Below are 23,334 nucleotides of genomic sequence, written 5' to 3' on the forward strand. Positions count from 1 at the left end.
AGTAAATCAGGGCAATTAATGAGATTTAACTGCTAAACCACCGTAGATATGGATCTTGATTCTTGAAGCAGCATATGTTCAAAAGTTTCTTAATATTTTCTAAGAAAATCATTTTTTTATTGACGCAGGCCATATTAAAAAGCAGAAGAATATGTAGAAAACATGGCAATATGATCCCACTAGATAGTTTAAAGTTGGTGGCTAAAGTTTTTTTATCCAACATGTAATTGGACAAATTAAATTTTAATGGAAAGTAAATATTTGAAGGTCTATATTGCAAAGAACCAAAATCCTAGTTAGACGCGGTCATTTGGGTAAGTAAAAACTTGTTTATACCGAACTAAACATGGTTATCACAAAATTATAATTAATAAATATATATATTTACCTTAATATATCACTCAACTTAAATTACTGTTGTAAATATCGTCACTTGGGTAAGATCCCTTCCTCCTTCTCAATCCTTTTCCAAATATAATAAAAAAATTAAGACAAATTACTGCATGATTTAATAAGAAAATTAATTTTGCATAAGCTTGGTATTTACCCTCTTAGGTCAGATATTAGAAACATAATCTTGATGATTTGCACCTCAGAAGCGCAAACTATGAACGAATTAAAATGTTAAAAATAACTATATTAACAATATCAATATCCAATAATACTATAATTAACAGTTAAGAAATTAAGAACAATTTATTATTTCCTTTTTTCAGTTTTGTAAAAAATTCTAGCTCTGATTTAATTTTCCCTTTTTCTTTTTCCTTGCTTAGAGGACATTCTTGTTCTGTATTTGTTGTTGGCACATAAAGATAGCCCCAATGGCAGTGACGCGCAGTTGGATGCCGCCAGTTTTTCTTCTTCAGTTGTTCTTTTTATGCTCTCTTATTTCTGGGTATTTTTACCTTCACACTATACGTACCCATAAATTTGCATGCATGTAAAAATATACTTAATTCAGAGAAATTTTACATCTTGGATCCTCAATTCCCCTAAATTGTACTATTTATTAAGCTTGTTAATAAAAAACTAAAACCCATTTGAGTATTTTCCCACATAGCATGTCATGATGTAAATTTAATGGGATTTATCCATTTGAATATTTGGTGTTTTCCCTTTTTGGGTGGCAGAAAATGTCAAAAGCTTTTGAAATTTTTGTATCTTCAGTCCCCCTATTTTTTAATTTATATATCAAACTTAAACACTAAATTAAGGCTCATTTGATTATTTTCTAGCTTCTAAATTTAATCTCCATTTGAATTTTTGGTGTTCTCTCTGTTAGATGGGAAAAAATGTCAATTTTTTTGGAATCTTGGATCTTCAGTGCCCCTATTTTTTTTTTTTTTTTTGTATGGCTTGTTAGCAACAATTAAAGCCCAACTGATTGGTTTTTCCACGGCATGTGACAACTGAATCTGAACATTTTTAAGACGTAGCCTGTTTTGAATCATTTTTAAGATTATTACATCATATTAACACCATTTGATTATTTTATCCACATTTTCCTTGTTGTGTTTTCATTACTAATTAATTTTTATTTGCAGGAATACTGATGGTTATACTGTGACGGCTAGAGTAAAAATTCCTGGTACATACTCGAATCTTTTTTTTCACCTTCCTCTTCCTAGTTATATTTTCAGAATACATATCCTATTTATTGGCTAGTTTGACTAATCTGTTAGCTGAATATTTAAATTTAAGGAAAAATGGGACATTTTAAACTTAAAATATATACTACATAGTACAATCAATAGTGAAGAAAAAATCCATCCAAGGAAAGTAGAAACCATTTGGGATGACCCAACGTACCAATTAAACAACCATTTGGCAGAAAAAGTGATATTTTTGGTCAAATTTTCCAACTTTTTGTTAAGATAGATAGAGTTTTTCTACCTCTGTGTTCTATTAATTTCAGATTCTAGTGCTAAAGTTGTCCTTTTGTTGTAGAGATTCACTTCGCTTCGCTAAGTCAGAGGCGTATCGGATTTCTAGAACATAGGTGTATCACTAAAGAAAAGAGAAAAAAAGTATCAAGTGGGAATTGATCTGTGTTTGTTTGAGTAAATAACTCAGTATTCAACCAAATGCACCATTCAATATTTTTGGAGCATGGATGCCAACAAATAATATTAGAACAATTTTAGAAAATACATATATAAAATACCTAGTTTGGCGAAGAGACCATAAATTCATGTGCCCAATATTTAGGCTATAGGTCCGCCTCGGACTACAGTTGATGTTTTAGAACTTTTCCCCTGATGATTTACCAGGTTATTAACTTTAATAACTTGGTTCTTTTATAGGCTTTAGCTTGAAAGGATCAGGTTTGTCAGCTAAAGCTTCAAATGTAAAAGTCATACTCAATGGTGGCCAAAGAGTTACTTTCTTGAGACCCGATGGATATTTCTCATTGTATCCTTCCTATGACTCCATGTCTTAAGTCAGTCTTCAGATTTGATATCTTAGGTTATGTATCTTGATTAGACTCTATATATTGTTATGAGTTTTGTGCTTCCTCAACTGAATGTTTATTGCTGCAGTGCTCCACTCTCCAAGAAAAAGAAAAAACCTGCATAATGTATTTTCATTGATTTTGTGCATTGTTTTCTTGTATGATCTGTTTGGCTAAATAAAATGGAGCTTAAATGTGAGTGGTTCATGTGATAATTGGTGTTTTCAGCGCTATACTTTTCAGATATGATTGAGTTGACTTCATTTCCTAGCAGCAGCAAAATAACATTGTGATTCATATTATCTATCGCATATTTGCTGTTAGCCATACACTTAAGCATGGTGAGACATTTGCCCTCTTGTCTGCTCTTTAGCTTTTACTAACCTTCTGGTCATAAGAAGTGAATGTTGTTCTCTATGTACAATTCCTTAACCGTAGCAATAGCCATAATGTTTCAGCTGGAACACATCTCATAGAGGTGTCTGCAATTGGCTACTACTTTTCTCCAGTGAGCTTCTCTGCTTAATTCTTGATCAATTTTTCCTTAAAAGGATTTATATGCTTCTGATCCCTTTCTGGATGCCAGGTCCGAGTTGATGTTAGTGCAAGGAACCCAGGTAAGGTTCGAGCAGCGTTAACCGAGAATAGGAGGAATCTGATTGAACTGGTTTTGGAGCCATTGAGTGAGGAGCAGTATTATGAGGTCAGGCTTGAATCTCCTAGTTTTCCCTTCTTTTCTCTAATTTTCTTTCCAAATCACAGCATGAATTTCTCTTGCAGATAAAGGAACCCTTCTCCATTATGTCACTGGTGAAAAGTCCAGTGGGCCTGATGATTGGATTTATGCTGTTTGTAATGTTTCTGATGCCAAAATTAGCAGAAAATATGGGTGAGTGCTCTAAGTTTTCACCAAAATGAAGTGGCTAGCTACACATGCAATTCTAATTATCCGTCCATAATGCTAAAATTTTGTACGCTTCACGATGACTGCACTAAAAATGTGATGAAATTCCAATCTATGTGATGTTATCCATTTATACATCAATCTCTAATTCTCTATAGAATTATTGAATTATGCAACAAAAAAGAATATCGGGCACACATTCATTTTCATGAGTTAAATGGGGATTTAGCATGGATGTCTAAATCTAACTAAAAAATGGAAAAGGTGAAAGTTCCTAAAGTAACAAGCATCAGCTGTTAATCATAATATATGAGTTTAACCCAAGCTTCACCGTCTCCTGATGTTTACTGTGCACACAGCACACTTCTCTTTCTGTCTGAAGATTCTGGACTCTTTCCAAGTACATGTGTGTTCTTGTATTGATGGATATCTGTGTTTACAGTATATATAACTATAACTACATGTTGTATACACGCAGACATGCCCCACACACATATAAATACACACGAGTGTGCGCGCACACACACATGCCCCCAAACACATACAAAATAATATTTCTCGACTATATCTATAGATGCTTGTATTTGTCTTATTTGTCTAACATATTGTTTCAATTAATTTATCCGTGGATATCTGTGTTTCTAGTATATTTCTTTGTGTGTCATTCTATATGCATCATCTATCTAACAGATTAATATATCTCACTTACATATAGATGTTTATGTTAGTATTTCACCTATAGGATTACAAGAAAATCCCTCCAGATGCATCATTAGTGGCTCTATGCTGTTTATGGCAGCTTGAGATCGATATCTTAAATTTTGGAATCAGCAGTTATTACCTAGCTAGCTTGCTCCAATGATTTAATAAACGTTTGTTCTTCATATTTATGTCTCACAGTCTGTCTTGAAAAACAAAGATTTGCAAATTAAATGGGATGGCTTTAAGATATTTTTCTTTTCTTCTTTCCTACGTTGATAAGTGATGACCTTAAGGCGTTTTAGTGTTTCTGCAGACTGCATTAGATGAGATACGGTTAAAATTGTATTGAGTGCAGTAGTATGTGACAGGGTGAAAGAAACAGAAGAACAAAAACACGTATAGGAGGGTAATGGAGGCAGATTGACAGGAGAGGGAAAACAGCTTAAAAGTTGTGTGCATTACTATAATGATTGATCTTTTCTAGCTGTCAAAAAGTTCCTCCAAATTATTCCTGGATCTTGCTCACCTTGGATTAACTAAATACTAATCGAAAAATTTTAAAATCCATAATCCATTTTCAATTAATCCTTTTGATCTGTCAAAATCCATCATCCTATTTGCACCCATTGTTTGCAGATCAAGTGTTACATAACATTGATTCATTAATTAAGAGCTAGACTCTGTTGGTCAACGGTAAACCTATATTCTCTTCTGTATAGCACAGAGTTAAGTGATCATGAGACATCAGGGAAACTCATGCTTGCATTTCCGGAAGTTACTTTACCTTTTTGGTTCTTGATTTATTGCCATTTCGCTGCTAGATCAAACAGACATTACATAAGATTTATCGCACTAATGTGCTGCTTTTTTTTTATGTGGCAGATCCTGAAGAAATAAGACGAACACAAGAGGAAATGAGAAACCAAGGAGTTCCCACTCTTTCAAGCTTATTGCCTGGGGCTCAAAGCAACAACTAGAGAGTCGAGACAGGATTAAGAACTTCAAAAATTCTCTGCTAGAAAAGGAAATTCTTCGTTTCCATTCTATGGAAAAGCTAAAAAATCGTAAGCTTAGTTTCAACAACCCCTCTCAAGCTTTCTCAACTCGCTGAGTACCATCATTAGTACCTTTAATCACTTGCAAAGATCCTACATTTCCTTTTGGTTAAAATTGTAGGCCTCTGTTATCAGGTTTAAGCGTCGATTATCCTAAGAAATTTTTAATATTGAATTGCCTGTAATCCAATGCCAATATTATTGTGCTGTGAAGAAGTAGTCTCGCCATCCTTTTATCACTGTCTATGCTTTGCCTTATGCAGGTTTATTAGGAGTATCAGCTACCAGTTCTAAGGAAAAAAGAAATCCAGAACATGTACTGGTAGTAGCTGTGAGTTTGGAATTAAGCTGCAAGGCAATATACTCGAGTTTTTAACCAATATTGTACCTTATCTTGGTAGGTCTATTTTGGTCCCTCAAATATAATATTGAGTATATTTAGTCCTTTTAAGTATGCTAAAGTGGAGCAACTTTAGTCTCACTGACACAGTGCATTCAAAAACTAACGGTGTTACCCAACTCTGATTCATGAATCAAATCTTCTGCTATGAAGCAAAACGCTTCCTCTCCTTTTATTGGATAGCGCAAATTATCACTTTAATTCCTCATTTTTAGATAATATCTTCTAAAATTTTGACCTTAAAAATATCTCCTTTTGTGCTAGTTTTCAATGAGAAAATGACATTGTATAACCGCTGTAAAAATATTAGCCGAAAAATATATAAAATTTGTATATATTTTTTTGTATATATATACATTTAAAAATTTCGATTGATTTTCCAAAAAGAAAAGTTAAAATTTGAAAAAATTAGAGCTGCCAGGATCACTTCTAGGCATATTATTGAAGCAAACGAATAACCATGTTGTATTATCACTTTTAGCCCGTGCCAGAAACTATTTACATCTGGTGCAGAAAAAAAGTATATAAAATTTGTATAATTTTTGTATATTAACATACAATATATATATATATATATATATATATATATATATATATATATATATATATATATATATATATATATATATATATATATAAAATATATTTTTTCAGCTATTATTTTTACAGCGGCTATACAATGTCATTTTTTCATTGAAAACTGGCACAAAATGTGATATTTTCATGGTCAAAATTTTAGAAGGCATTAGCTAAAAACAAGGAATTAAAGTGAAAATTTACGTTATCCAATAAAAGGAGAGGAAACGTTTTGCTTCAGAGCCGAAAATTTGCTTCATGAATCAGAGTTGGGTAACACCGTTAATTTTTTAACACATTGTGTCAGTGAGACTAAATGTGCTCCACTTTAGCATACTTAAGGGACTAAATAAACTCAGGGCTATATTCGAGGGACCAAAATAGACCTACCATCAAAGATAAGGGACAATATTGGCCAAAAACTCCAATATACTCTCTTTCTATTTCTGTTCTAAATGAACTGTCTGTTCGATACAATTAGGGTTGTCAAATTTGGCCCAAGCCCAAATGACCCGCTCTACCCGTCCAAGGTTGGGTTCGTTATTAACGCGCTCATTTATTGAACTAATCCCATTTTGATCCAATTCATCTCAACCTATTTAAAGTTAGGCTAATTTTTAGGTCAAATTGATCCATGAGTAACTTTGCCAAAACATCATAGAAATATTTTTTTTGTTTTATATATTATATATGACCAGAAAAAAGGAAAAAAGTCTTATTTTGTAGTTATAAAATTCCAAGAAAAATAACACATAATTAATTAAAGCTTGGTAAGATTTGGGGAGGGGGAGGGAGAGGGTTGGGCTACGGCCCAAGTTTTAGCCCATCTCAGTCCAAATAACTTTTGGACGAGTCATTTAACCCGTCTATTTGTTGACTTAGCCCATTTTCACCCGCCCAAAATCGGCCCAACCCACCCATTTGATACCTCTACATACAACTAAACATAAGCATTGTGAAACTATTGATTGCAGGTAGGGGTGTTCATGGTTCGGTTTGGATTGGTTTTTCCCTAAAAAGAAACCAAATCAAGTAAGTCGGTTTTTCAAATATTGGAACCAAACCAATTAAGTCGTTTTTAATCGATTCGGTTTTTGTTGGTTTTTCGAATTTTTGGTTATTTATCAATTTTTTGTTAAATATGAGACATACACTACCAAATATATATTCCGGCGACTACGTTTTCAACGTAACACTATTTAACCAATTGCTCTTTGAAAAATCTATCATTTATCAAGATATATTGATGATAATTGAATCAAATAGTGATGAATAATTTAAGTACTCAATTAAAAATTAATTATTTTTAACATGAAATAATTCGTGTACTTAGCAAAAGAAAACTACCAATCAAACTAGAATGTAAAGGCAAAGAATCTCCTATTTGTTATAAATATAGAAAAGGAAAACATGCTATCCAATACGAGATTTGAGAAATGGTTTTATGCTCTGCTTCTTAATTAATATCTAATGATTATTTATAATTTTTATCTGGAATTTTAAAATTTAAGATTATTTATACATAATTCAAATAACACAAATCATAATTTGACATTGTTTACCCTAAAAAAATGGATAACAATTGAATTTATATGTAGTTTTAAGGATATGCAGATTAATTAAATTGAATTTACCCGGACCCCGGATCGAGGGGCTCCTTGCCTCGACTTCGGTTCCTCACCTTCATGTTTCTTGCTCCGTTTACTTTATCAGAAACCGAGTCGTCCCATGGGCTCGATTTTACCCGTATACAGATAGTCCTGTCGTTTCTCGGAGAGTAACTTTACGGAGACGACGAGAAACAACATGAGCTCTTCGATTTCTTCTTCCATACGTCGTGACAGAAACGACAAAGAATCTGAAACGTCCCGTCAGTCGCGTCATAATGGCTTCAAACGCGTGTCAGCCATCGGCATGCCGTCTCTGGGCGCAAAACGGTGCAGAGCCTATATAAATACCCCTTCTTTCGTTCATTTTTCACTTTTGACCAAGCTTCTACCTTCGAATCTTCAGGATATCACTACCTTTCTTCATACTCCAACATTTTTGCCTTCGTTCTTCAAGATTTCTCAGCAAATTACAAGCTTTTATTTACTTTCTACTAACGCACATGATCCTCTCTGTGAAGCTTTTACCCTTCATCTCCCAACCTTTCTCTATATTTTCTAAATTTTTCCCATATAACAATGGCGAAAACCTCCAAAACTGTTCCCCAAAAAGTTGTTTCCTCTTCTTCACAGCTGACCACCGAAATCGAGTAGACCGCTCCTGATGTGGTCGTCCTGGAGAGGTCCGGTGCTGACGCGGCTACCGATGAACCGACCCCCGAACCTCCCATGAAAAGGTTCGTTCCTGGGGGTTGTTCGGTTGCTGATGGCTTTAAGGTTGAGAAGTTGTTGTCGGTGCAGGGTCAGTGTGAGGAGGCATCAAGATATATATGATCAATCACCGAAAATATTCTCCTCAAAGTCCGAAAGGACTGCAACTAGGCAGGCAAGGACGTCATTATCCCTGGCACTTATCCTTTTACATTGGGCCTGGTGGCCCCGATCATCTTGGACTTATGTAGGAGGTATGAAGTATGCATCGGTCAAATCCACCCATCGCTGTGGAGGATCGTAATCCTCCTCCGATTCTTTGTGAACAAAATAGACTCTTGCTTGTTCACCATCGATCATCTACTCCGCCTGTACAGTCCTCGAATATTCCGAGGGGGACTGATAAAGCTTATACACCTGGCTAGCAAAGCCCCATTCTCAAGCATCGACGAGGACTGGGATCGGGGATGGCAGGGATGCTTTGTCCAGGTGCGGACCGCAGACTTGATCCCTACAGAGTGGAGGCTATTCCCCGAGAAGTGGAACGTATCACGTAAGTATGAATTCCTTTTAAACTTTGATTTTATGTTTTATCTTCGTTTTTCTCACCGGTATTTTTTGTGGTGCAACCCTTGCTCGAGTCCCAAACGCCATCCCTCAACTCAATGAGTGGATCGAGGGCATTTGCTCGCAGATGCCTTATTCCGAGCGCTCATGGCGCAAATTTTCGAAGGGCCGCTGGGAAGCCCGTTCTCACGGTAGGACCCTTCTTCGAATAGGTAACCTCTGGCTTTTCCCCTTAGCATCGTACTTACCTTCTTTCCTTTGTTTTTTCCTCTGCAGGTTTGCCTAAGATCATTGAGCTCAAGCCTGTAGTAGGGGAGGAGGACTTGTCTGTCGGTCCCTCTGCTTCCGTGCAGCTCAGGGCTGTAGCAGTAGAGAAGAAGAAAAGGAGTGCTCTGAGTTCCTCGAGTCCAAAGAAAAAGAAGCGAGGGAGAAGGTTGGCTCGTAAGCCAAAGGAAAGTTCTAGCTCCCGAGCGCCTGACTCAAACTTACTTTTCCTGCTCAGGGACGAGCCCGAGGAAGATGATGCTTTTATGGCCCGTGAGTCGTCCTTCCCCGAAGAGAAGGTAAATGCCGAGGGGGAAACAACGGAGGTTGATCCTCCTCAGGTTTAGGAGGCTGATGTAGATGTGAGGGCCGAGACCTCTCGAGACAACGGCTCCTCTCCGCTCGGTGTCATAGAAATTTTAGGGTTGCCTTCGTTACCGAGTCTATGTACGATAAAGCCCGAGCGGCGAAGGACGATCCAACGAAGGGGCCCATGGTACGGATGATCCCTTGCGTTCCTTTTTTGAAGGTGTGGACTCAACTGCCCTGGACGATTTCTCTGGGTTGGGCGATTTGGAGGTACCAAAGAAAGACCTATCTTCGGAGGTCGACAGGCTGAGCTCGAGCCCAAAATTAATCAATCGGTTCCCCGCTTCGAGCATGGATCCCGGCCGAAAGCGGTCAATAACCATTACAGTCCCGGAGGATGCCCAGGTTCTTTCCGCCCCCGTTGGAGTAGCGAGCTACCTCCTATGCCTGGTAACCGAAGAATACCAGGAAAAAATGAACGAAGTGGGTGTGCCGTGTTTGTTCAACAAAGCGCAGCAGGCGCTGAACCGGGTAAGGTGTCATTACGTTTTTTTTTTGTGTTCTGACTAAGTTTTAAATGTCCTTCATGTATTCTCTCTTTTATCTTTTTGCAGGCCTCAGTTTCAGGTATCGGACTGAGGTTAACCATCTCGAGGCCGAGGTAAGGGATATCGCCGAGAAGAGGGACTCGTATAGGCTTCTCAGCGAGCAACATGAAGAAGCTATCAAGAGCCTTCAGAACGAGTTGGATGCGGCTCAGAAGGAGCAAGCCAGCTGTTGGAACAAGTAAGGACTTTTGAAGTTAGTAATAACAAGTTAGACATGCAACTAACGGCCAAAACTTGTAGGTCCAACGGAAGGTTGACAGGTTCGACCAACTTCGAGCCGAGATGAACGAGGTCAAGGCTATGGCCGAAGAGTGGAAAGGAAGAATGGATCGACTGACTTCGGAGAAGGAGATCGCCCGGAAGCAGCTGGCATAGACATAGGTCTAACTCCGAGTGGCGAAAGAGAAAGCCGAAGCACGGACTCGTCAAATCGAAGACCTTTAGTCTCAGTTGGGCTTGGCCATTACTGAATGGGATGCCCTTGGCAAGGAGCTCGAAGTAACGAGGTTCGTATCGGAAGTAACCAGGGCTGATGCAGAGGAGATGGTGGCCTAGTATAGGGCTGATGCCGAGGCAGCCCAGGACCGCCTGAAAGTTACTATTAAGTATGTAAAGCGGTTGTCCCGAAGGGAGACTCTCGAGGAGGTCCATGCTCGGGGTTTTGAACTGTCAGCCAAGATCGAAGATGCGAAAAAGGCTTGAGGCCTAGGTCGAGGCCAAGATGCTGGCTGACCCCAAAGGTGAGGAAGACTCTAAGGATTTTGGCGAACCCGAGGACGGAGAAGACCCCAACAGTTCCGGTGACGACGAGGGTTCTGGTGAAGATCAGACTTAGGTGCCTTAGGGATTCTTCTTTGTTTTCGAATTTTGTTCATTTTGTTGAGGCCGTTATTGTTGGCCTTTGTAAAGACTTTTATTGGAATGTATATAAGGCTTTTTTCCCTTTGGCAATTTTCGAGTTCGTTTCTTTTGGATTCCTTTTTATGATTGCAAAGATTTCAAATGCCTAAGCACAGAATAAAACGTAGTTATAAGGTCCTGTTCGAGGTTCGAACAAGACTCATTATTGATGTAAATTTTGTTTGAAACTTGTGAGGGCTCGGTTTGACCGGAAGCTTTCCCCAAAGTGCTTGTTTAGCTGTTTTTAGATTATAACTTTGCGAGGGTAGCCTTTGAACTAGTTTGGAATTTTGAAGGCCTTATATTTTGATAATGGACTTCAGATGTCTCCGAGCCATTTCTAGGGTGGCCGTAGCCTTTTAATTCACGTACTGTCTAATAGGCTTTGTACCTCCGGGTTTCGATACCCAAGCCGTCTGAATTTTCCTTGGATGACAGTCCCCAAGTGGGGGTGGCCGTAGCCTTTTAAGTTTAAGCACTGCCTAATAGGCTTTTGTGCCCCCGGGCTTCGATAGCCCGAGCCGTCCGAGTTTGCCTTGGATGACAGTCCCCGAGTGGGGGTGATGTCTTGGATCTGGATAGAGGCGGGCTTTGGGCTCGATATCCTTAATAAACAAAACGTAATAGTCTTAAGGGGCAAAATATGTATCTCCAAGGTAGAAACTTTCTTTCATTCCTGTGCGCAACATACAAGATTATAAGTGTGTACAAGTTTTGTGTTATGGCTTAAGTGGTCTACGCGGGAATGATTCAGTTGACCATTTGACCTTTACAATAAATCCTATCCACCAAGCCCAAACTGTTCAAACACAAAGTTTCATTCTTTGCTAAAATCATTACCCAAGGGTGATGGCCCCCAATATTCAAGGTCGATCGTCGAGAGGGCTCAGATACTGTTGATGTGACCATCGATTCTGGGTCATACCCAGTCTTTGATTCTAAGTTAGCACGATCCAATGTTGTCTCATTAAAAACCTTGTCAGAAAATCCATTTGGGACAAAACTGGTTCAAGGGGAAAAGAGTACAACGCGTGCTTTTAGACCTAACAATCACATCATTCTTTAGTTGTCTCCTGCAAGTGTTAGTCTAATTCGCAACACATGTAAAGAAAAGAATGAACGGGATCGTACCTTAGCAGTATTATCGTTTTAAGTGGGTTACGTTCCAGTTGTTCGGTAGTTGCTCACCGTTTTGTGCTTTGAGTTTGTATGAACCTTTACCGGTAATCTCGATGATTCGATATGGACCTTCCCAATTTGGTCCCATTTTCCCTTTGATCGGGTTCTGGTGTTTAGTGTCATATTTCTTAACACCAAGTCCTCAATGTTTGAAACTCGATTCTCTTACCTCGACCGGCATTAGCGCTTCGGCACCATAGACCAACGAGAACGGGGTGGCCCTGGTACTAGATTTTGAGATCGTACGGTAGGCCCATATGACTTCAAGCAAAAGTTTTTTCTTTTTCCTTTGGCGTAGGTCAATCTCTTCTTAAGGTTTTGGAGTATGGTCTTGTTTGTAGACTCCGCCTGCCCGTTCCCACTAGGGTGTTAGGGTGTCGATACGATCCTTTTGATGTTATGATCCTCGAAATATTTGCTCACTTTACTGCCGATGAACTGCTTCCCCTTGTCACATACAATCTCGGCAGGCATTCTGAACTGATATATTATGTGCTCCCAAATAAAATCAATAACTTCTTTCTCCCTGACTTTCTCAAATTCCTGAGTTTCAACCCATTTAGAAAAATAGCCAGTCATAATAAATATAAATTGAGCCTTACCGGATGCCCATGGTAGGGGACCAACGATGTCCATTCCCCATTTCATAAATGGCCAAGGCGACAAGACCGAATACAGTAGCTCCCGAGGCTGATGGATCATCGGTGCGTGCCTCTGATATCTGTCACATTTTCGTACGAATTCCTTCGCATTGTTCTCCATGTCGATCCAGTCGTACCTGTCTCTGATTATCTTACGAACCAACGACTCGGCATCCAAATGGTTCCCGCAAGTGCCTTAGTGAACTTCCCTCAAGACATATTAGGTATCTCCCGGTCCCAGACATATGGCAAGCAGGCCATCGAATGTTCTTCTGAATAGGGTGTTATATTCGGACAGGCTGAACATAGTCGCCTTCGTGCATAAAGCTCTTGATTCTTTAGGATCCGAGGTTAGCTTCCCGGTCTTTAAGTAATCTATATACTTGTTTCTCCAGTCCCATGTTAAGCTTGTTGCGTTTATCTCGGCGTGGCCTTCTTCCACTACCGATTTCATGAGTTGCATGACCGTTCCCGAGTTGAACTCATCGTCATCAACGAACGACCCCAAGTTAGCTAGAGCATCGACTTCGTTGTTTTGATCTCGGGGTACATGTTGCAAGGTCTACTCCTTGAATCGATGTAGCGTTACCTGTAGTTTATCCAGGTATCTTCACATTCGTTCCTCTTTTACTTCGAACGTCCCTTTGGCTTGATTCACCACAAGAAGAAATCACATTTAGCTTTGATTACTTCGGACCCCAGGCTTTTAGCCAATTCGAGACCTGCAATCATGGCCTCATTGTTGGTCAATTTCACAGTTCGAATAGATTGTCTAACTACATTACCCGTGGGTGGATTTAATACGATGCCAAGTCCGGACCCTTTGGCGTTCGAGCCACCGTTCATAAAGAGGGTCCAAATCCCCGAGGAATTCCTCGAGTTCAAAAATAATTCCCTTTTGACTTCGGGTATTAGGGCCGACGTGAAGTCAGCCACGAAGTCAGCCAAAATTTGGGATTTGATGGCGGTTCGGGGTCGATATTCGATATCGTACCCGCTAATTTCCACGGCCCATTTGGCCAGTCGTCCCGAGAGCTTGGGTTTATGCATTATGTTTCTTAACGGGTAAGTAATTATGACATATATGTGATGGCATTGAAAATATGGATTTAACTTCCGGGAGGGGCTTAGCAAAGCGAGCGCCAATTTCAACAGGTGAGGATACCTAGTTTCGACCTCGCCTAGAGTTCTGCTAACATAATAGATAGGAAATTGCTTACCTTCCTCTTCCCGGATTAGGACTCCATTTACCGCTATCTCGGATACCACTAAGTACAGGTATAACTGATCGTCTGCCTTCGGAGTATGAAGCAAAGGCGGGCTCAAAAGGTACTGCTTGAGTTCTTCCAAAGCTTGTTGGCACTCCAGGGTACACGAGAAATTCTTCTTCTTCTTTAATAACGAGAAGAACTGATGAGGACCGTGAAATAAATCGGCCCAAGGCGGCTATGCGCCCGGTTAACCATTGAACGACCTTGACATTGTCCATGATGGTGATGTATTCTATGGACTAGATGTTGTCGAGATTGATCTCGATTCCTCGGTTGGACACCATAAATCCGAGGAACTTTCTGAATCCGACTCTGAATGCGCATTTCTCCGGGTTGAGCTTCATATTGTATTTCTTTAGTATGTTGAAGGATTCCTTCAAATGTTCCAAATGGTCCTCTGCTCGCAGGGACTTTACTAATATGTCGTCAATGTAAACTTCCATCGATTTATCTATTTTTTCTTCGAACATCCGGTTTACTAGGCGTTGGTAAGTGGCACCGACGTTCTTTAATCCAAACGGCATTACGTTATAACAATAGGTGTCGTACTTAGTGATGAAGGAATTTCGTACTTAGTGATGGAGGAATATTTTTCCTGATCTGTCGGGTCCATCCGGATTTTGTTGTACCCGGAATAGGCATCAAGAAAGCTGAGTATATCTTGGACGGCCGTCTTTCATGATCCAAAATCCACTATAGGTCGTGATGGCTCCTAACGCCACCGTCAGGCAAGCCGATAGTGATTTCCCAATTTAATTACTTATTATAGTATTTTGAAATCATAATTGTTCCTTAATTAAGCAGTATAAAATAGAATTTACAGGGTGATTGATAAAATTTACACGAACCACAATAATGAACAACCCGAAGGAACCCCCAAAACCCAGTGTCACAAGTGCATGAGTATTTTCTAAGGAGTACAACAATAATTCAACATCTGTCCAGAATGTAAATGAGATAGGATAAAATAAATAGTACAATGGGAACTCAGTGGATTGCGGTGCGTAGCCTGAAGTGCAGCTCACATAAAGTCTCCTCAACATATGCGCCTACGCGCCAAGATGATCACCAAGTGACCTGTCAAATCATGCACATTTAGTGCAGAAGTACAACATGAGTGCGTAAATCAACGAGTACCCAGTAAGTATATAGACTAACCCCGGAGAAGTAGTGATGAGGGGTCGACATCATAATTTCCAAATTATAAATGAGAATTCATAATAGGTATGAAATTCACAACAATAGTGGAGTAAATCTGTAATGACATAATGTTCCAATTATTCATTTTAAAGCATAAATTTCCCGATCTTGTATTCTACTATAATATCTCAAAGGAATGCTATGCTGATAACGGAAATATCATCCAATGCCCGAAGACTCCTCCATAAGGAATGCTATGTTGAATGAACACATCCAACCTGATGTAGAGCACACATTCACATTAGACCCATCAACAAACCCCAAACCGATTTCGATCATCCCATACTGGGCCAACAATATTTCAAGGATCCACTGTGGCCCTATTCATGACACACACGAGCAGCCGTCCCAATCCGCATTAAACTCCCACAGTTCAGAACCAAAGGAATAGAGCGCCTTCCAGGCATAAACTCTCACATTAACGATAGTACCATATTCTCCATGCTTGGTTTCACTCCTTAACAATCAAGTGACTAACAAGTCACACTTATACAAATTACCCTGTGTGATACGCTCCCACAACCTTCCACGCCAGGTAGCAAAGTCTGCACCTCCATACCACCAACCGTACTAATTCTGTAAAGCAAATCAAGAATCCGTAAATTAGTACACAAAGCCTCTTACACAGGACACCGTTCTCAAGTAACACTAAAGAAAATTCCAGCTTACTCCGAACATATGAATTCTTCCATGCTCATCCGGGACTTCTTATTAACACTGAGTCGCAACCTTGAGCCTCAACTTCCAATTCCCATGCCGCTCATTGCACCTAATATGCCACTATGCGAGAGTACAAGAATTTCATCATAACTCCTGAACCACCAATAGAATAAACACTTCATCATATAGAACCTTACACTTAACTCGTTTCAGGAGAACCATTGCAACACGCGACTGAATTCCCATAATCGCAGAAAAATACAAACCTCAAGTTATGGTCTAAACCATCATAACTCTTCCGGGATCCATCTATACATAACATGCTATTATAACTGAATACCTCCAAATCAATCAAATTACAGCAGTCGTCAAGCCTCGCACGTACAACCACAAATCACATGTATAACTTAACACGCTGAAGGAACTGATCACTGCCACAATTATGCTGACTTAAACCATTACTAACCGAACCAACTTCTTCTAATTTACTCTGGACCTGTCTTAGAAATAACAATGGCTTCATTCAAAATATATCAAACTCAATCTGCACTCATCCCGAGTGATCCGAATCTCGAGAACACATCGTCTCAATACTTATGAACCATTTCATACCCTCATCATGTGCACAATAGCATCTTCAACTGGTACACCCATTCTGATAGTTCCTTTACGAATCCGAAGTTATTTTTTCCTATTTCTCCAATGCTGCACCGCAGACCGATGATAACATAAACACTCCAAGTCCCTTTCATAATCCACTGCAAAAGCTCGATACTTAACCACACCACGGACTCGAAATCGTTAGGCACTGCACTTAAATTCTTGAACCAACTAGAACCGTTGTTGAGAGTCATCTACTCTAACTTGGTCCCGAATGTAATCAGACTTCAACGCTCTGTTAGCACATGAACACTCCCAAAGAAGCAACCAGATGATCTATTTTCCTTGTACATCACATCCATAAGAAGTATAAACTCTACGTCTTCTCAAAACCTGCACCTGAACCGATAAGGCAAAGTATAGCACACGTTCATCCAGTTCCTGCTCGAATTACCCCCCTGATGTTTTCCTTTTCTTAGTCATGATTGATCCATCAATGCACCGATAATCAAAAACCGCAAAAGTAGACAACCACAGGACCCAATCGTAGATGGTGGGCTCCCCCACTTAGATTTAAGCTATCATCACATAATGTAGAGCCCAGAACAATTCTTCCTTCTCAAATACCATGATCTCGTACTGTCAACCCACCAAATTTCTCGAAATCTTTTCGTTAAATATTTCATGAATATTCTGAATCATCCGCCACAATCACATATTCGACCTCTTACTGGTAGCAAGTAAAACTCTTCGTAGAAGCTTCATCAATATCATGCAACCGCTAACCTTATCACAAGAGATAACCCACGCGTGAAAATTCCATGCCGACATCTTCCAACAACGCTGCACTGGGTGCAACAATAATGAAATCAATAAACCCTCCTGAGCCTATGCTCATCCACCAGTTGTAGAAGTCTGTTCACACCTCATTGACATCAACTACAATTCTGACAATACATTCCAAATTCGAAGTCATGTTGCATCCAAAAACTATAGTCAAGTTTTCACACCCTCTTCATTCCAAGCAAATTCTTTCCGTCATATTCAACCTTCCTTAGCATAGTAGCCACTATTCCAAATAAAATCTGTGGACCTAGTCGCTGTCCACCATGATTTCCAACTCGCTCTAAACTTTCCTCAAGGCATGTGGCTATCCTGCCACAGAATCCATATGTTATTCTGTCACTCCCCCACTTTGGTTAAACCCTCTCCTTTAAGAAACTTCTCGACCTCTAATTTTCATGCTTGACATGTTAGCAATTTAATCACCACGAGACACCTTCCGCCATGCCCTTCCCCATCCTTCGCTGCCCAAATACTACCTCAAAGCAAAATCCATCTCTGTAGCACCTGATTTGATAAATTGCTACCAACTCTAAGCCTCTTCGAAAATCATATTTATCGAGCCATCGGGATTAGAAATGCCGATTCGATTCAGAAACCAACATACACCGGCCATATCTGACAACCGTTGTTTAGGCACTATTTCACAACACCCTGCCCCGAAGGCAAATCAAAGGAGACCATAACACCAGCGTACCTTAACACATTCCAACAAGGACGACGACACCACATCAAGAATAAAAATTTCCACCATACTCGAGAATATCAAGTTTCGATACTCCATCCACCAAAGCCTGAGCATTAATAGACCGATTGTCTTTCCTCCGCTGGATTTAACTATTGAACCCCTAAATCATGCACCGAGAAATCCTCATTTCAAGTCATTCACTGCCTCTACACATAGATAAGCACCCTACCATTACACTAACATTATGTGATAACAACGTTTGAACATCATAGCAATCTGCGCGTAGCCTTGAAACCATCGAAAATACAGCTACTGAGCTGAAATGACAGAACATCCTTCCGTAAGAAGATGATAATAACTTGCTCGAATGCGCGGGGAGAAACATCCTGCTCTACGTCTGTAGTACCACTACAACTCCTCGATACCCAATTGAAACGAGCGTTGAACATCGTATAAGAATGAGTATGAAGGGTATAAAGGCAGAAGCCTCAAAGAAATCAAATCGCACGATGAGGAATCAAGAAAGTAAGTGCTCCTAACATCCCTGTAGCCTCTCGAAGATAAGTACAGGAGTCTCCGTAACAATCCGTAAGACTCTACTAGACTTGCTCATGACTCGTGAGACCTAAGTGAACCTAACGCTCTGATACTAAGCTGTCACGATCCAAAATCTACTATAGGTCGTGATAGCGCCTAACACCACCGTCAGGCAAGCCGATAGTGATTTACCAATTTAATTACTCATTTTAGTATTTTAAAATCATAATTTTTCCTTAATTATGCAATATAAAATAGAATTTACAGGGTGATTGATAAAATTTACACGAACCATAATAATGAACAACCCGAAGGAACCCTCAAAACCCGGTGTCACAAGTGCATGAACATTTTCTAAGGAGTATAACAATAATACAACATATGTCCAAAATGTAAATGAAATATGATAAAATAAATAGTACAATGGGGACTCGGTGGACTGCGGTGTGTAGCCTGAAGTGAAACTCACATAAAGTCTCCTCAATAGATGCGCCAACGCGCCAAGATGATCACCAAGTGACCTGTCAAATCCGACACATTTAGTGCAGAAGTGCAATATGAGTACGTAAATAAATGCGTACCCAGTAGGTATCTTACCTAACCGCGGAGAAGTAGTGACGAGGGGTCGACATCGACACTTACTAAAGCTTCAAATAAATAAATAATAATTCATAACAGGTATGAAGTGCAGAATAATAGTGGAGTAAATCTGTAATGACATAATGTTCTAATTATTCCTTTTAAAGAATAGTTGGAGGTGCATATCTGGCCAATGAGTCAAAACGGAGACTATACTCTCGAACACCCATATTGCCCTGCTTGAGGGCTAGAAACTGATCGACTCGAGCCTGTCGGATCTCCCGCGGTAAGTACTGGTCAAGGAAGGCATCTGAAAAATTCTCCCAAATAGCTGGAGGTGCATCACGTCCCCTGGACCTCTCCCATCCCTCGTACCAAAGGATGGCTATATCTCGGAGTCGAAAAGCTGCTAGCTCAGCTACCTCTTTCCCTGTGGCATGCATAACCCAAAAGATCCTGTGAAGATGATCTATGAAATCCTGCGGGCCTTCCCTCTGATCTGTCCCCGTGAACTTTGGGGGACTCAAAGCAATAAACTCTCGGACCCTTGAACTCCCAGACCCCTCAGAAGATCCTGCACTAGCTGATGCCCTAGCTTGTTGCTGGGTAGCTACCAACTATGTCAATAAATACACCGCACTCCTCAAGTCTTGATCTTATGGAAGTGGAGGGGGAACTGGATGTACGGTATCCCTAGTAATCTCCTCAGGTTGTGGAGGAGTCGGTAATGGCTGAGTAGGGTCTCGCCCTGGGCCTCAGACTGGCCCTATCTACTGGGGGTACCCTGCTGGTCCCCTCACCTATTGTTGTATCTCCCCTCTGGCTAGTTGTAGTTTTCCTAGTCACCGTCATCTGTGTATGCAAACACCAACACGTAAGTTTAACTCAAATTTCCTATAACTCAGTTCTATAACACGATATAGATTTGAAAGAAGGGTAACCAAATCCTAAATGCTTTGCAGTTCCCTGCTTATATAACGTGGTGCACAACACATCTATAAACAAGACCCTACTAGACACGTCTTGTAGACTCCCTAGGACAGAACTGCTTTGATACCAAGTTTGTCATGCCCCGAACCTGGGGGCGAGATCGGCACCCGGTACCTCACCTAACCTAGCGTACCAACTTACGACTAAGGGACTTTGAACATATAATGTCATAATTTGGCCATGGGGCCACATTGCAAGACAATTTGCCAAGAAAAATATAAAACTGAACGAAAACTAGCGCTGAAACATCGATATAAAGTTGGGCCGACAAGGCCGTCATAACCACTACAGCTAACAAACCAACAAAATATACATACCAGGCCTACAAGCCCAATATGCTGCACTAACTGATAGGATATGTCTACAAGCCTCTACTGATGGATGTATTGTGATCGGAATATGGCCCCAACCTACCCATAACATATATACATACAGAAGATGTACACGAAACCTTAGACCCGGCAAATCCGAAGGACGTAAAGCTTACCAATTAGGCTGAACTCGGGAAACACCTACTGAGGAGGTCTACCCGTCTGTCTATCTGAACCTGCACGCATGAAATGCAGCGTCCCTAGAAAAGGGACGTCGGTACGAAATAATGTACCGAGTATGTAAGGCAATAACATAACTGAAAGTTGAATCTGAACTGATAATATAATAAGTGAAAGTAATTGGGAGTCAAAGATGATCTGGAGATATACTTACCTACTGATACTGACTCAACTCCTTCAATATAGTAAGTAAAATAAATACCCGACCCTATAAGGCTCGGTACATGTAACTGCTCGGCCATAGTAGGCTTGCTCATAGGCGATCGTCCATACTAGGCTCTGTATCTCGGCCATCCTGGGATCGCTCATAGGCACTCGGCCACAGTGGGCTCGGTATATAACTTACCATCTGATCAGAGATTTCCCAATAGGGGCCTACCCATCGATTATAACTCGATGGTGGTAAAAATACTGGAATACTGTATATATATATATATATATATATATAGACTCTCTTCTCTCTTGACTGGAAAAAGACAATACTCAATTGAATATAAAGTCCCGATAAGGGAGAATACTGTAACTTATTAGACTAGGATAATGTATACAAATTCGGGAGTATGACCTTCTCTTTATGCCTCGTTATCAAACACATGTAGTTACGAGATCATGCCAAAATGAAGGAAAGGCTTAGCCTTAACATACTTTATCACAATCTTTCCAATCACCAAGTTGAACTCGCCTCTTCGCACCTTAATCTACAACAATGATAATAATACTATCATTAAGTTACGAAAGGTACAACTATCGCACAACGAACGACAAGCTTATTTTGTATTAAAACGGGCAGCATCTCCCCTATAATCCTTACTTCCTCCAAATTCAAGATAGCACTAACAACACAAGAACACAACAATAACAACATATATACATTATTTTCCAACCTTATATACATCACAAAATACTACAAAATAGCCCAACACACCCCAATCTCTTCATACACAAAACGACCATCGTAGTAGTGTCAAACAACCCGAAAATATTACGACGAATGACCAGCCCACCACCTTGCATTTATGTGGTGTTTTTCCACACCCTTCCTCCTCCAAAACTCCACAAAATAGTAGTAAAACACGCAGCTCAATATCAACACAAAAAAGTCCACAAAATAGTCCGCTACAAGTGAATAACTCGAACTCACGGCTTCCGATCACCGTCCCTTGAGTTCTTACAAATATAGAACGAATTACCATGCATTTACAGAAGAACCAAATGGATTAAAGAGAGCAGTAAACTTACCTTATTTGTTGGATAACTAAGCTCCTATCTTGGTTCTTCAAACTCTAGGTTTTACCTCCAATTAGAACTTGAAAGGGAGAGAAAATCAATTGGGGTTTGTGGGCAAAATTTGGGAGGATTTTTGCAGAGCTTATGTCTGATTATTATGCCCTATTATCAGTCTAATATATGAAGAATATATGAAAGAAATAGGCCTTTAAAATATCTCTTTGGAAGACCCAAACTGACCCATTTTTTGACTCTCATTTAAGCAAGTAGGTGACACACCTACTTGTCACCTAGCAGTCTGCGCAGTCTCGCAAAAATGCCCATATCTCTCTACTCCGATATCATATTAACAAACGGTTTAATGAGTTACAAAATAGACTCATATATATTCAATTTGATGGGTGGAACACCCCATAACTCTAAGTATATTGGGAGAAATCGCAGTTACGTTTGACCCAAAGTTTCAGTAAAACTTATGAACGTAACTTGTGATGATTTTTATCGACCTTTGTTCCACAACTCGCTTGACTTCAAAACATAACACACGACTATCATACGACTAACATAAATCATAACATAACCTCCTTATCATGTTAAGTACCCTAGTCTCACCCCAAAAGTACATGTTATAACATTCCCAACTTGTCGACTTTCGACAAAACATTATTTTCTTCAATTCCTTTAGCTTCTGAACCTTCCAACCCTCTTTGTACTTGTTGTTCATGATCTTCAATATTTGTAACCTCCAAGGTAACATGATTAACTTACTTTATATGTTTTCAAAGATGATCTCATTTTTTGTCCTACATTGGTTTGCTTACGACGCACTTTTACGTATGAAAATATATGGTGTAACATCATTCCCCCCTTAGGAACATTCGTCCTCGAATGTTTACTCTTAGAGACTTTGGAATTTTTTTTTTCTAGAGTCTCCTCCGTACACTAGACTAAAACCAACCTGCACGCAGCCAGAAAACATACTATGCATGCCACACATGGCCAATGTCTATAAATAGCAACAGTTTGCCTCATACAACCGTAAATCATAAATACTGAAAGTCAAGAAATAAGAGCTTACCTGATGACCTACTAGCGTAAGGCTGGCAAGTGGGCCGGTCCAGGACCGGGACCGGCGGGGCAAACGGGCCAGGACCGTTAGGACCGATTTTAGTGGTCCTAGGCCGGTCTCATGGGCCGATCTTATGCTTTGAGCCCGCCAGGACCGGGACCGTTTGGCCCGCCAGGGACCGGGACCGGATAGGCCCCCTTGCGGGCCAAATGGTCAACTTTTAAAAAAAAAAATTGAAATATTT

The 23,334-nt window shown here is 39.9% G+C and overlaps 1 protein-coding gene across 1 annotated transcript; it reads left to right on the plus strand.

The window, feature by feature from the left end:
- Window positions 1–736: 736 nt before the first annotated feature.
- Window positions 737–5,593, plus strand: LOC107767300 (ER membrane protein complex subunit 7 homolog). The gene is made up of 7 exons (XM_016586263.2): window positions 737–895; window positions 1,545–1,588; window positions 2,304–2,412; window positions 2,897–2,960; window positions 3,039–3,155; window positions 3,233–3,341; window positions 4,941–5,593. Exons 1-7 carry the CDS (start codon window positions 822–824, stop codon window positions 5,033–5,035), a joined length of 612 nt encoding a protein of 203 aa, XP_016441749.1. The 5' UTR covers window positions 737–821; the 3' UTR covers window positions 5,036–5,593.
- The last annotated feature ends 17,741 nt before the right edge of the window (window positions 5,594–23,334 follow it).

Source organism: Nicotiana tabacum, chromosome 22 (assembly GCF_000715075.1).
Source record: "Nicotiana tabacum cultivar K326 chromosome 22, ASM71507v2, whole genome shotgun sequence".
NCBI lineage: Eukaryota > Viridiplantae > Streptophyta > Magnoliopsida > Solanales > Solanaceae > Nicotiana > Nicotiana tabacum.